Source organism: Macrotis lagotis, chromosome X (genome assembly GCF_037893015.1).
Source record: "Macrotis lagotis isolate mMagLag1 chromosome X, bilby.v1.9.chrom.fasta, whole genome shotgun sequence".
Lineage (NCBI taxonomy): Eukaryota > Metazoa > Chordata > Mammalia > Peramelemorphia > Peramelidae > Macrotis > Macrotis lagotis.
The window spans coordinates 607,813,295-607,827,756 of record NC_133666.1 but is presented as its reverse complement, the minus strand read 5'-3'; the positions used below and the strand labels follow the sequence as shown (position 1 = coordinate 607,827,756).

The following is a 14,462-nucleotide window of genomic DNA, read 5'->3' as shown; positions in this document are numbered from 1 at the left end:
TACAGCTAGTAAGAGTATCCAAAACCAAATTTTTGCTCATGTTTTCCTGACTTAAATGGCAAGAAAGCTAGCTACCTGATATAATAGGTGTAAAGTGCTTTGCACACATTTTAGAGTCACTTAAATGTTAGCTATGATGATGATGATGATGATAATGTGAACAAACAATAAGCAGAAAGAAAAGAGAAGTAGAAAAGGATAAAAAAGAAAAGATGAAGATGATTATTTTACAGATGACCCAACAGAGATGGCAAGAATGGCTATCACTCACTTAAAGTTTCCAAAGACAAAAAGTGGCAGAACCAACATTCAAATATAGCATGACTGCCTTCAAATTCAGTATTCTTTACACTGTAATGATAGTTTCTATTTCAATAGCACAATGTGATTGATAAAGATTCTTCCTCACAATAATTTAGTTATTAAAAGTTATTAGTTATTAAAATATAGAGCAAACATTACTGTCCTTAATTTTCAAATAGTCAAACTCTATCTCCAGAAGGAACAGTGATGTCCAAAATTTCAAAGAAAGGATCAGAATTAACCAAGATATCATAGTTCCAGGTCCAGCATTCATTTGTTGTTCTATAGTATCTTTGTAAAAGTAATGTATTTATAGAATAAGGCTTATAGAACATTAATAATGAAGATGACAAAATATCACATTTAGAAAATTGCTTATATCCTTAGAAAAAACACAGCCCTTCACATATATTGTCTCATTTGATCTTCAGAATGGCCATGTGCTGATTGAGCTACAAATATGATCAACATCATTTCATAAATTAGGAATCTGAGCCTCAAAGAGATAAACTATCTCTATGATATATAATGGAATACACATATGTATATGTACATTTATATGCATACACACATGTTAATCATGTGCAAAATACACAGATGACTGTCAAAGCTATTCATTTGTATGTAATATATATGTGCATTATGCATTCTTATTTGTAATGTAAAATGTTTATACATGTATCCATATATTTTTAGATGATATATATGCATATATAGGTTTCCTAGATGATATATATAAATATATATATATGTATATTGTGTGTCTATGTGTGTATTTTTCCTATTTCCACTCTGATGAGTCAAGTTCAAGGATTAACAAGTTCTTAATCATCAGGGACTATTAACATAAGGGAAGTACAAATTTTCACACCTACCATGGGCATACTTAGGTATTTAAATTGTATGTTACTCTAAGCCAAGTCACTGAACTTCGCTCTAGAGTTTTGTGAGGGTAAAATGTGATAAAACTTTTAAGTCGTTTTGCACAATTCCAGGTTTCAGTTTCCCAAATTATGAATTTGAGATATTAACAAGCCCTATCTCCCAGAGTTGTTGAGAATTTCAAATAAGATAATATTTGTAAAGTACATAACCCATTAGCTGGCACAAAATAGGGCCTTAATGAATGTATTTTCCTTACTCTTCCCTAGGCCCCCAATATGAACCCTGTTCTTAGATCCGGTTGTAGTCAAACACAAGATGACAATTCTTTGGATTCAGTTTGGGGATCCAGATTTGAATCACAATTCTATTACAATCTTAATGAGTCACTTTTGGCAGGTTGAGCAAACTCATCATCTTTATATGTCAACTGAAAGCATTCAATGAAATGATCCCTAAATTCTAGAGACCATAATCTATCTCTAAATCCTATAATCCTGTGGTTCCCTATATGTGTATGAATCTATATCCATACTGACACACATGTACATACATATGCTGTATACCATATAAAATACAGGTATAAACTCTAACTTTACCATTTAAGATAAGTTTCTAAGTGTGTAATGACTGGTCTTGAATTCTCTATCATAGGATTAAGAAAAATCAAGGCAATCCTTTAATATGGATTTGTGCTTCACCCAAGTAGTGTAATATCTCCTGAGATCACTTCCAAACCTCTCCCACACACTGAGAAGGTACTCAAAAAAGTATTTAATGAATGAAATAAAATTGAGATTCTGATCTGATTCTTTAGATCCTGATCAAAGTATCTGATTTATAATTGGACCAAAATTAGTTTCACAACAATATAGAAACACATCACATAATTTCGCCCTATAACCATTATGTTCACATGCATAGTTTAACCTGTTAATCCATACATTTTAGTATGGCCAGCTGATGCTTATAAAATCTATAGTTCCTTTTTCTCCTTTTGACTTATCTTTTTTGTTGCTTAATGTATTATTTCAGGACAAGCTGAAAAGGTTAGTTGTTAAAATTCTGTGCTATTGTGCTGAAGAGAGTCAATGAACTAGTTCCATCAAATTCATGAAATGCTAATATGATATTCATAGGTTCCTCTGAACTGGAAGAAATCTTGGAGCATGAGAATGTAAGATCAGGAAGAAACTTTAAAATATCAAATCCTAGGATATAGAATATAGAAGGTTGTATAGGGAAGCCCTTTGGGAAGCAATGCATATGCATAATATTAGAACCATTTCATAAGGTATATTTCTCCTGTATATCTTTCATATATTTTTGAAATGTACCATTCATGAATCTTGCTGATTTACTTTTCTAGGAGGTTTTTTTTAATTAGGAGTTCCATATATCCATAAAAATCACCCACCTGTGTAGTAATGATGATGATGATGATGAAGATGATGATAATGATGATGATGATGATGATGATGATGATGATGATTATAGTGATGATTATAATGGTGGTGTGGTGATGGTGGTGAGGATAGTGATGATGATGGTTTTAATATTAAATTAGAAAAGGGAAAGCTATCTTTTAAAAAATAATTTATTTTTCCCTTTTCTCCCTCCAGTTGTTTTGTTGATTCTTTTCACCTTCTCCACAAATATATTTGATTACTGCTTTAAACTTTCCTTGGATAGCCACACAGTACCAAAGGTTAATATTAAAAGTCAAATTCAATAGCAGGTTTCATAGATTCTATACCCTCTCAGTTACATCCTTAAGCATCTTCAGGGTGAACTGAAGGTGAAATGAAAATGGTATTATCTACTGGCACTAGGGGATGGAATAAAGAAATATAAAGTGTCATCAAAATGGCACTTGAGGAAAATAGAATTGACAATAACCCCATAAAAGCATTTTCTTAATAGACTATCCATTTTAATTTTTGCTTATATCTTACTTGATTGTGAGAAGTCTGACATGTTGTTTCTATTTATCTTTCCTCAGAGAGGGACCAGGGTTTTGTTCAACCTTATTTATTTTAATACATTGAGCAGAAAGATAGGGAATGCCAGGAAAAAGACTGAACCAACATCTTTTTAAGGATGGCTCTGGTCTGTGAGACAAATAGTCACCTCTGTTTTCAGTGCACAACAGTAAACATTGTGATACATACAGGTCCTTGTTATTGTATGTATTTTAATTACTGCTTTAACCTTCAGTTGATTTTACATATACCTTCAGAGAAATTGCTTTTATCCAATGGTTTGTTCATATCATTCTATTGTATCTTTTTTAACAAGAAAAAATGTATTTGTTCACATCAAAATTCAGTTATTAAACAAAAATGTGGGGGGAGAAGAAAAAAACAAGCTATAGCAATTGTTTCACAGTGCCTCATGAACATTATATGTTTTAGGTGGCAGAAAGAAAGACTGCCCTGGACTCTATCCACCAACCTTTAATGGATAGAAAGTCTTCATATACTACAGTTCCAAAAGTTCACAGATTTTTAATGACTGTGCCTGTTAAAAGTATAAAACCCTAATAGTTTCTCCTTACATTTAAGTCTCTCTTTGGTATGACACTTTTTACAGGCTATGTACAGGCTATCCTTCACTCTATTTCTTTTTGTTTTTTTTTTCAAAGCAATGGGATTAAATTATTTGCCCAAGGTCACACAGCTAGGTAATTATTGTCTGAGGCTGGATTTGAACTTGGGTCCTCCTGACTCTAGGACCAGTGCTCTGTATTTCCCTTCAAAGTAGACTTTACGTTCTTTCCTAAACACATCCCAGATTTTACAATCTCTTCACTTTTGGATTGGTTTCTCCTGTCCCTGAAATGTTCTTCTCTTTCTTGATGAAATCAGATTCATCTTCCAAGAACATTGCTAAAAATCACGACTTCACCAAGCCTTCTTTAATCTCCCAGTTAGAAATTTTCTTTTATCTTAGAAGGCATAGAGCATCTTATACCTCACGTATGTGGTTAAAATATTGCATATTACCTTATTTGTCATTCTAAGCTTCCACCTAATATTAGAGGCAGCTCTTGGTGACATATTGAATAGAGTTTCCTGGAATCAAGCAGAGTCAAGTTAAACCTGAGACCAGATGCTATGTGAGTTTCCAAGTCGCTCACTCTGTCTGCATTAGTACCCTCATCTATAAAATGAGAATAATAACATCTGTATTCCATGGTTGTCACCTGGAGAAATGAAATGATACAGAGCATTTTTTGTGAAACTATATAAATGATGGATATTATTATATTTTATTGTTATTATCATTATTGTTTGTTTTTGAACGGCAGTGGGATTAAGTGACTTGCTCAAGGTCACATAGCTAGGCAACTATCAAGTGTCTGAGGTCAAACTTGAACTCAGGTCCTCCTGACTCTGGGGCTGGTACTCTATCCACTGCTAGCTTCCCTGCTAGCTATTTGGTGTGAAGGTGAGGTATGGGGATGTGGTGGGTGTTGTGTTGACAATGATGATGATAATGGTAATGTTCTTCTAGGGTAGGGGACCTCTCTTATGTAATTTAATTTTGTAACCACTTTCTCTCCACTTGATCAGGACATTGTAGCAGAAACTTGAGAAAAATTAGTTTTTAATCCAAATGGAGACTACAGGGAAAGCTCACAGGTAGAATTGTGCTATGTCATTGGAATCATTTTGAATATGTCATCTTTCTTTTCTGCAGGGAAGCTTTTATACACCCTCAGAGAACTGTATGCAACATGCATACAAATGGCACCGGGACCTATGTCATCTACTCTTAAACACATACCAAGAATTATATGTTTATTTCCTCATCCTCATGAAGGACATCCCAGATTTCCCACGAATAAATCTGGGTAAGTAAATTAGTATTTCTACTTACCAAACACCATTATAGTGTGATCATTTTTATTGACTCACAGGCCTGATATTTGATAATAAGACTGGATCATAATTATAACAGCTAAAGAAACATCAGCATCCATCAGCTCTTTTCTGAATGGCTAAGTATGAAAGACAATTTATGTCTTTATAAGTCAGGCATGTTTATACTTACCTTATAGTGTTATTTAGTGAAAATGTATTAATGCACACATAGCATTCATCAGAGGCAACTTTACATTGTGCTTGACCCTTTTGAGTAGAAGTCTATTTTCCTACAAGGTCTACACTGTGGCCCTAGTTTAACCCTCAAGAATAAGATTAAAGGCAGAGAAAAGCCTTTGGAATGTTGACTATTGAAGATTCAAATTTTCCCATTCCCAGTTTTCTTGGAATTTAAGAAAGTCCTAGCTATTTTGAAGCACTGCATTTTAGTTGTGCTTGTTTCCATGAAATATGACACACTTTTCAAACAGAAGTTTGTTGAATTATTCATTAAATGTATTCATTAGTTATCCAGCTAAAGAAACTTCAAAAGAAAATAAAGTCTAAATCTATTTCAAGTCTTTTTTAAAGGAAAGTAATTTTATTAAAGATTTGGTCCTTTATTCCATATTGGTATTGTTTGTTGTTTGTCCTTCATTATTGGAGACCATGACTTCAGGGAGATGATGCCATGGTATGCATGTGAATTGGCTTTGAGGGGGTTTTGGTGCAGAGTCACCAGTCTCACTTTCTCCTCCAGAGTCATCTGGGTCCAGTGGCCAGATATGAGTTAGGATGACTGGAGATGGCCCTGGATGCGAGGCGATTCAGGTGAAGACTTGCCCAAGTCCCACAACTAGTAATTGTCAAGTGTCTCAGGTTGAATTTGATCTCATGTCCTCTTGATTCCAGGACCAGTGCTCTACCCTGGCTGTCCCATTCCATATGATAGAATAAATTCCAAAGATACTTATTAGATACCTCATACATTCATGGGACAGCTAGGTGGCACAGGAAGTAGAGTACTGGATACAACCGAATTCAAATCTGACCTCAGACACTTATTGTGTGAACCTGAGAAAGTCCCATTACCACATTTGTCTCAGTTTCCTCCTATTTAAAATAAGTTGAAGAAGGAAATGGCAAAATCCTCCATTATCTTTAACAAGAAAACCCAAAATGAGGTCTTGAAGCATAGGACAAGATTGAAAGGACTGAATAAAAAATTTCATGGCTTTGAATGAGATGTTTTAAATACAAAAATTAGTTGACACACATTTCCTGCCTTCAAGATATTGCAAGAATTCCCCAAAGAAGAATATATATATATATATATATATACACACACACATATATATATATAATACATAATTATACGAGCTACACATAAATACAATATAGTTATATGTATGTGTGTATACATATTACATATATATTGCATCATATATCACATCAATATTATGAAATTTGCTCATTTGTTTTAACTAGTAGGAAATTGATTATTCTTTTTTCTTACTCCTGATGGTTAGCACCAACTTATTTCTTAGATTATCAGATAGATTGATTAAAAATATTTACCTCTTCATATGTAATGTGCCCATTTCCCATCACTAGTAAAACATAATTTCCTGATATCAGGGACTTGTGTTTATTTAATTTTTATATCCATTTCACCCAGAACAATGCCTTGCAGATAGTATTAACTTATTAAATACACATTGGTTCATATTATCAAGTCAAATTCAACATATATTTCCTTGAATTTAGGCCATATGGAAATCAGTTTCAGTAATGGGGAAGAGAGTCCTCAAAGGGAACATATCTGGCTTCAAACATTTGAAAATTTATTACATAGAAGAGGAAATGGACCACTTTCAGGGGAAATGGATGGATTTTGCAAAAAAAGATAAATTTAAGCTTGATATGGGAGGGAGATTAGATTTCCCAACAGTCTGAGCTACCTCAAAGTCAAATGAATAGCCATTGTAGGTAGCAGGACCTCTTCCAATAGAACTCTTCATATCCTGAACTAGGTGACTTTTAGAAATATCTTCCATAGATAAAATACTTTGATCCTATGCAAAGGAATAATGACACCATTAATAACAATAAATGGTCTCCTGCAGTACTTATGATTATATAGTATTTTGCACATACCTCATCTGATTTAATCCTCACTCGAATTCTATGAATTAGGTTATAGAAATTAGTTCTTCAACTCTTCAAGCATCCATACTGCTACAAGAATCCTTCTACCAATTCAGATATTGAATCATAGATTCATAGACTTACAGCTCAAAAGAACCTCATAGCCTTGCCCAACTATTTTATTTTACACCTAAAGAAACTGAGGCTAGGAGAGGTACAGTAGATTTCTAAGTTTATGCATGTACTGAGTAGGCAGAGTCAAATCCTCTGACTTCAAATTGAACATGTATCCTATTATACCATGGTAATCTTCAGGTCTCTACTTTCCTGCTTATTGAGTTTTGTGTCTTTCAGTGGCCAAATGTATTTGTAACTGGGTAGACAAGCCTCTTGATAATAGGCCTCTGCACTTAGAACGTGAAAATCGGGTAGTAGGGGGAAAGAACAATGAATTTTGATTCAGAAGACCAAAATTTAGGCCAAATCCTTTGCCAGTGACTTTGATAAATCACTTTCCTTCAGTGAAATAAGAAAAAGTAATCACATAAAGCCCCTTCTTCTGCTCATATATGTGGGTCTGGATCTTGGAAAATACATATAGTAAATGACTAGGACTATAAAGGATATTTGATGGGGTATTTGACCATGATCATTCATGATAAAAATAAATATCATAAAAATTTGTTTTTATCAGTCCTTATACTTCTGTATGCAGTGTTATTGGAGTAGTGATAGAACAGAAGACAGTCAGGCAAAGAATAAAGGAGACTTTAGGCAAGTTGGCTAATATCTCTGGCCTAAAAAACCACTCTGGTTCTATTGCTGCATCCTCTTCTCCCCAGACCTTCCAAAACCATACCTAGCAGGAGGAGGAAAGCCTCTCAGCTCCGAATGCCCAAATACTATACAACCTGTTCCAAACACATGTTGCTGCTACATTTTACTTCAAAATTATATTTTCAGAGACCAGACCCATGTGGTATTAACCTACAGGGTTATGAATTTCCCGAGACCATGCAAGTATCTGCTAGTCCATCCCCATGTTCTACCTCTCCACATGCCTTGCTTCCCATCTCTTGCTCTGAGGAATATAATCCAATCAATGTCACTACTTGAAGGAGTAGGTGAGTGGGCTACCTTACTACTATATCCCATGCAGCTAGGTAGCTCACTGGATAGAATACTGGGTCTGGAGTCAGGAAGGCCCAAGTTCAAATCCAGTCTCAGATGCTCACTAGCTATGTTGACTGTGAACTAGTTACATAATTTGTTTGCCTCAATCCATTGGAGATGGAAATGGCAAATCACTCCAGTATGTATTCCAAGTAAACTTTTTGGACAACATTGACCTGCTGTGGTCCATAGGATCATGAAGAACCAGACACAACTGAGTGACTGAACAATACCATAAGTACTATATTCATTCCCCTTCCCAAAACAATGTACACAGGTCACCACTCACTATTCTATTCTATTCTATCTCCACTTGTTTAAATGAACACTAGTTGAGATTTGGGATTATCATACTTGTTTATTTGTATCCTGGTCCTTAGTACATTGTTAATACTAAATAGATGATTTTTATTCACTCATTCATCTAATAACCAATGAATAAAAATATTATAAAGTCTAAACCACACCAATATTTTCATCTTGATAAATAAAGTCAGATATGAAAAGAAAGTGGTAGTCAATGGGAAGTGTGATTCTAAGGTACTAATTGGAGAAGCAAACATGAGTTTTAGGAGTTGATTTTATCATATGCACAAAGACAATTAAAAAACAGTTAATGGAATGCTTGGTATTCTCATATTGCTGTGTTAATGGAAAATATAGATTCAGAATTAAAACATAATCATAAACCATAATGAAAGAGGTCAGAGAAAGATAATGAAAAATTTTGCAACCAAACACCTAACAAACATTCAAATTCAAGCATGACTTTTGAAAGGATGACATATGATAACATTGACATATATCATTTATAGAAGAGTCATAAAATAAAGTTCAGAGTAGAAAATTTCTTTTATTTTTTATTTATTTTTTAGAGTAGACAATTTATATAAAAATATTTTTTCATCATCATTGTCAGAAGAATCATCATATTTAAATCCTAACACTTTAGGCTCCTAAAGTGTTCTATATGAATGTTTAAATGACCCATACTAGACTAAACCATATCTACTAGGCATTAAGTAATAGTTGTAGTGATAGTTGCTTTTGGTATCATCATAATTAGGTCTTTCCCACCAGACATCAGAGAAAAATTTAAAATGCCACACTTATTGATTAGTGTAAATAATCTAAGGAAGGGGTAGAAAGAAGTTGAGCAATGCTTTACTACAGATTGTAAAAGTCTAATACCTTTCAGACATAAAGAAAAGTACGATCTGGAGCTTGCTATTTTTCATAGACTGAAAGTTAACAAATTGCATTACTACAAAAAACCCCTCAAAATACCTTTGAGAATTCATAATCAAAGTAATAATAATAATGATAATAATAATAATAATTGCTATTATTATTCATTTATTGCATTCTGATCATTATCACAAAACAAATTGTATCTGAAATTGTTGGTATATAAAATTGATCCATAAAAACTTGAGGACTATGTTTTAAAGAGAGAAGCAAAGATGAATAAGCAATAAAACATGATCTCTGATCTCTCGGGACCAAATTTAGTTGCAGTGACAGTTCATAAGATCATAGGTAAAGATCTAGAAGAGAATTTAGAAACTACTGAATCTAAACCCTCTTTTTTCACCTAAGGAAACTAAGACTCAAGGTCCTTTAGTAATTGCTCATATTTCTTGAAGATACTGAATCAGGAAGTTCTGCGTTCAAATACAGTCTCAGACACTTATAGTAATTGTGTGCCTCTGGGCAAGTCATTTAACTTTTGTTGATTAAGTTTTCTCATATGAAAAATTGGGATAATAATAATACTTTCCTCCCAGGGTTGTTGTAAGGATCAAATGAGATTGCAATTGTGAAGTTCTTAGCAGAGTCTGGCACATAATAAGCACTATATAAATTTGAACAATAATGATGATAATAATGACTATCATAATAATAGTAATTATTATCATTGTCATTATTGATATAAGGGAAAACCCAGATAGTCTTAAATGCTTTCCTAGAGCACTGAGATGCTGAATAACTTCACCTAGGGTCACAGAGAAAAGTATGAATGTGAGGGAGAACAGATTTTCATAGTTCCAAGACCAAATCTCTATCAGCTGTGTCCTACTGCCTCTCCTTTGGAATTGAGATCTTCATAAAACCTAGATGAGAATGAATTACATGATTTCAAGGTTATCATTAATGCTAGTTGTCCTTTGTGTCCAGAGGCAAATTGGCACCACTATATTAGGCTCAATATACATTGTTTCTAATGGTGACAGATCAGACCAATATAAACTATGAAGATTCTTCTACCACAGTTCAAGCAGAAATGATCTATGTAAGCATTTGGAATAGAGATTTCTCTAATTTTGCATACTGCATGTTTCTTTTGAACTATTGCAATTCTGTTTCACTCTTCTTGCACAGTGCCTTCTTTGATGTAGGCAAGCCATACTGGATGAACCTGTGCGAGTATCTCCCATGTCTCAGAATTGATTCCATAGTTTTTCCACAGAGGTCTTCAGAAGGCCCTTGTATTACATCTTTTGTGAATGTTATTTTGAATTTTTTTCAATTATATACAAAGCTAGTTTTCGACATTCAACATTCAGCATTTTTATGCTTTTGAGTTCTACATTTTTCTACTTTTCTCCCTTTCCTCCCTTTCCTCTCCCCTGATAGGGAGTGATCTGGTATATTTTATCACTTCTGAATTTCATGTGACTATTTACTTTGTGTCAGTTCTCTGTATAACAATATTTCAGGAAAATATACCTTTGACATTTGAACAACCGGTCTGCCCAATGGAGTCTTGTGCCTTCTGCAATAGACTTTGAATACTTGATAGTTCAGCTTGAGAAAGGACTTCAGAATCTGGGACTTTATATTTCCAGGTGATCTTCAAAATCTTCCTAAGGCAATTCAAATGGAAGTGACTCAGTTTCTTGGCATGGCACTGGTATACTGTCCAGGTTTCACAGACTTACGATATTGAAGTCAACACAATGCCTCTCTAGATCTTCAGTTTTGTAGGTAGCATAATATCTCTTCTCTTCCACTCTTTCCTTTGGAGCTTCCTAAGCACTAATCTAGCTCTAGCCAAATGGGCAACAATCTTATCATTTATGTGTACTTTCCTGGAAAAAATACTGCTAATATAAGTAAATTCGTACACAGCATTTAAAATTTCTTCATTTCTTTTAACTGATAGTTCCAGGTATGGGTACTGGCTAGTGAAGAACATCTGCTTAGTTGATATAGTCAGGCTAAAGTTAGCACAAGTGACAGAGAATTGATCCATATTTTGTTGCATATCAGTCTTAGAGGCTATACTAAATGCACCATCATATCTGTTAACAAAACATTGTGCACCAGTCCTCCCTCCACTTTATATTTGATTCAAGTTAAATGATTTACCATCATTGCAGTAGTTGATCTTCACATCCTCATTGAAGACACTGAGCAACATCACTGAAATCATTCTGCTAAAAAAATATAGGAACAAACATACTTTATTGCTTTGCTCCATCAGTGTCTGAGAAATGGGGAAAGTACCATGCATTATTCAGAAGCCATGCAAGTATGCCAGGCAACCAGATTTTAGCATGAACAAATGACAGTATCAAAGACCTCAGATAGGTGAATTAACTTCTGAAATTGTTGGGCAGTATGTCAATTTTTTTCTCAGTCCTTTCCTGAAGCCACATTGGTTCTTGGGTAGATGACCATCTGCCAAGTGAAGGATCAGGCTATTAAGGAAGATTCTGAAAAGAATGTCAGTGACTAAGAGGAAAAAACACCCAAGAGTCTCACAGGACAAACTATTTCCTTTCTATTTATAGAGGTGTACAATGGAAGTATTCATGAACTCCTGGGGAAAAATTTTTCTCTTGCCATATAAACTGGAATATTTCAGTCAGCTTTCATATGAGTAGTGAAGATCCTGCATTGTATATCTCTGCTGGAATAGAATTATCACCAGCTGTTTTGCCACATGAGAGGAGCTGAATGGCATATCTATGATCACGTTCTTTGTTTTTTCTGTTTACTCATTTCCCCAGCCTTTGCCCTGGTTTGGGGTTCCCAAGCTTTTGAGTATTATTGGGCCACCCCTGCAAGGACCTCAGTCCCTTCAATGTCTTTTGAGAGGTTCTGACTGCTCTCCAGCATGTGCTCTGGTCTGTAGATGACCACATGCACTCCCTTCTGCCCTGGAACTATGAGGAGGGTCCCTACTCTATGGCAGTGGATACTGGGTCTGAATATGTGCAAAGTAGAAGATACCTGTCCCAGGGATAGTGGAGAGACCTCAGCAGTCTCCCCCCACTCCCTTACCTTCTGTGGGTTAAGCGCTCTGGAAGCAACTGTTCAGTGAGTCCTGGCTGGCTGATTCCACAGGTCTGTTTCTATTTCCTGGGACTGGGCTGTGCTGAGGACCATGCTGACTTGGACTCCATTCTCACTCTGGCTATGGTTTCCAGCTGATCTTCTAAGATGTGTTTGGTGATCCCTGGGTTGGGAGAGCTGGATACTGCTTCCTCTGCCAGGAGCCCAGGTGTCCCCAGGCCACCATGGCTTGTCCCTGGAAGACTGGATCTCTTCATTCTGTCAGAGTGATCCTGGCTGAATTGGTGTGCCTTCCTACTCTGGTAGAACAGAGCCTGCCCATGGATCTTTCAAGTTATCTTGGGCTGGATAACTGCTTCACTGGGTCTTTTGTGGGTTTCTGCCTCTCCCACATTTAGTTTGAGTCATAATTTTAAGGCCTTTGGAGTTTCTTGGAAGAGAGTGTCTCTGGGAAATCCTGCCTTCATACCACCCTACTCTAATCTTTTCACATTAATTCTTCTTGACATTAATTGCTTTGGGCACTTTTGGTGAATAGGAATGTTTAGCTTAGAGAGCTATGAATGGTCCAGCACTCTGCTCCACTCATCACATTTGTCATTGAAGAGAGATAGACTCTATCTTCTCTTGATTGACTAAAATATATAGAAGATCCCAGTGATCTCTTAATTATCAAGTTTGATTAAGAAATAAAACTGATAATAACTTTGTCTTCCTTTTATGTAGTTTTTCCTCCCTGGATATGTGTGTGTGTATATGTGTGTGTGTGTGTGTGTGTGTGTGTGTGTGTGTGTGTATGTCTGTTCACTTCTCTTTCATTCCTCTTCCTCTACTCTGAGAAGTAGTTACTCTCTTCCATAATTTTTTTGAATATTATTATCCATTTCTTATCCCCTTTGTGTGGGTGTAGTATACTGTCCAGGATTCACAGACTTACAATATTGAAGCTGACACAATGCCTCTCTAGATCTTCAGTTTTGTAGTTAGCATAATATCTCTTCTCTTCTACTCTTTCCTTTGGAGCTTCCTAAGCACTGATCAAGCTCTAGCAAAATAGGCATAAATCTTACTCTGACCTTGACATTTTTTACCTCAATTTTCCCTATCTCAGTGGTGTCATGTGCAACCATTGGTTCAACTTTATAAACAATGATTGGGTCTATTTATCCCAATCTCTCTTTTTTTTAACTTGAGTCTTATATTATCAGTTTCTTGTTGGACTACTCTAATTAGATGTTCATTGGATCTCTCAAAATCAATTTATTTAAAGTATAATTCATTTTTGCTTTCTTTAAAAACCCTTCATCTTAACTTCCCTACTCCTGTTATTTTTACTATTCAGTTGTTTAATAGTTTCAGATTGTCTGACATAATTTGGAATTTTTTTAGCAAAGATACTAGAATGGTTTGCCATTTGTGGTTTCCAGCTCATTTCCTCACAAATGAGGAACCTACAAAGAACATTAAGTGACTTTCCCAGAGTCCCACAGCTTGTATTTCTATTGAGGCCACCACTATTCTTTTGGTCACCCAAGTTTCTCAGCTCTTCCCTCTCCATGCTTCATATTGAATCATTGGTATTTTTACAATATATGTCATATCTGTTTATTTCTCACCATCTGCATGCCAACTATACTAGTTCAGTTCTTAAGCATCTCTCAACTGAAGTACTGCAACATCTTCTAAGTTGGCATTCATCTCTTCACTTACTTTCCTGGAAAGCATTAGCAACTCAGTCCCAAGGAATCCTTGTCTACATTGAATGAACAGCAAAGATCTGACCTTCTA

General features: G+C 35.2%; 1 protein-coding gene across 2 annotated transcripts in view; it reads left to right on the top strand.

The window, feature by feature from the left end:
- Nucleotides 1-14,462, top strand: part of FAM135B (family with sequence similarity 135 member B) — a 510,321-nt gene that overhangs the window by 436,172 nt on the left and 59,687 nt on the right. For both annotated transcript variants that reach the window (XM_074202646.1, XM_074202647.1), the window contains exon 8: nucleotides 4,888-5,041. In XM_074202646.1, the coding sequence (XP_074058747.1) occupies nucleotides 4,888-5,041 (154 nt within the window). The remainder of the gene's footprint in view (nucleotides 1-4,887; nucleotides 5,042-14,462) is intronic.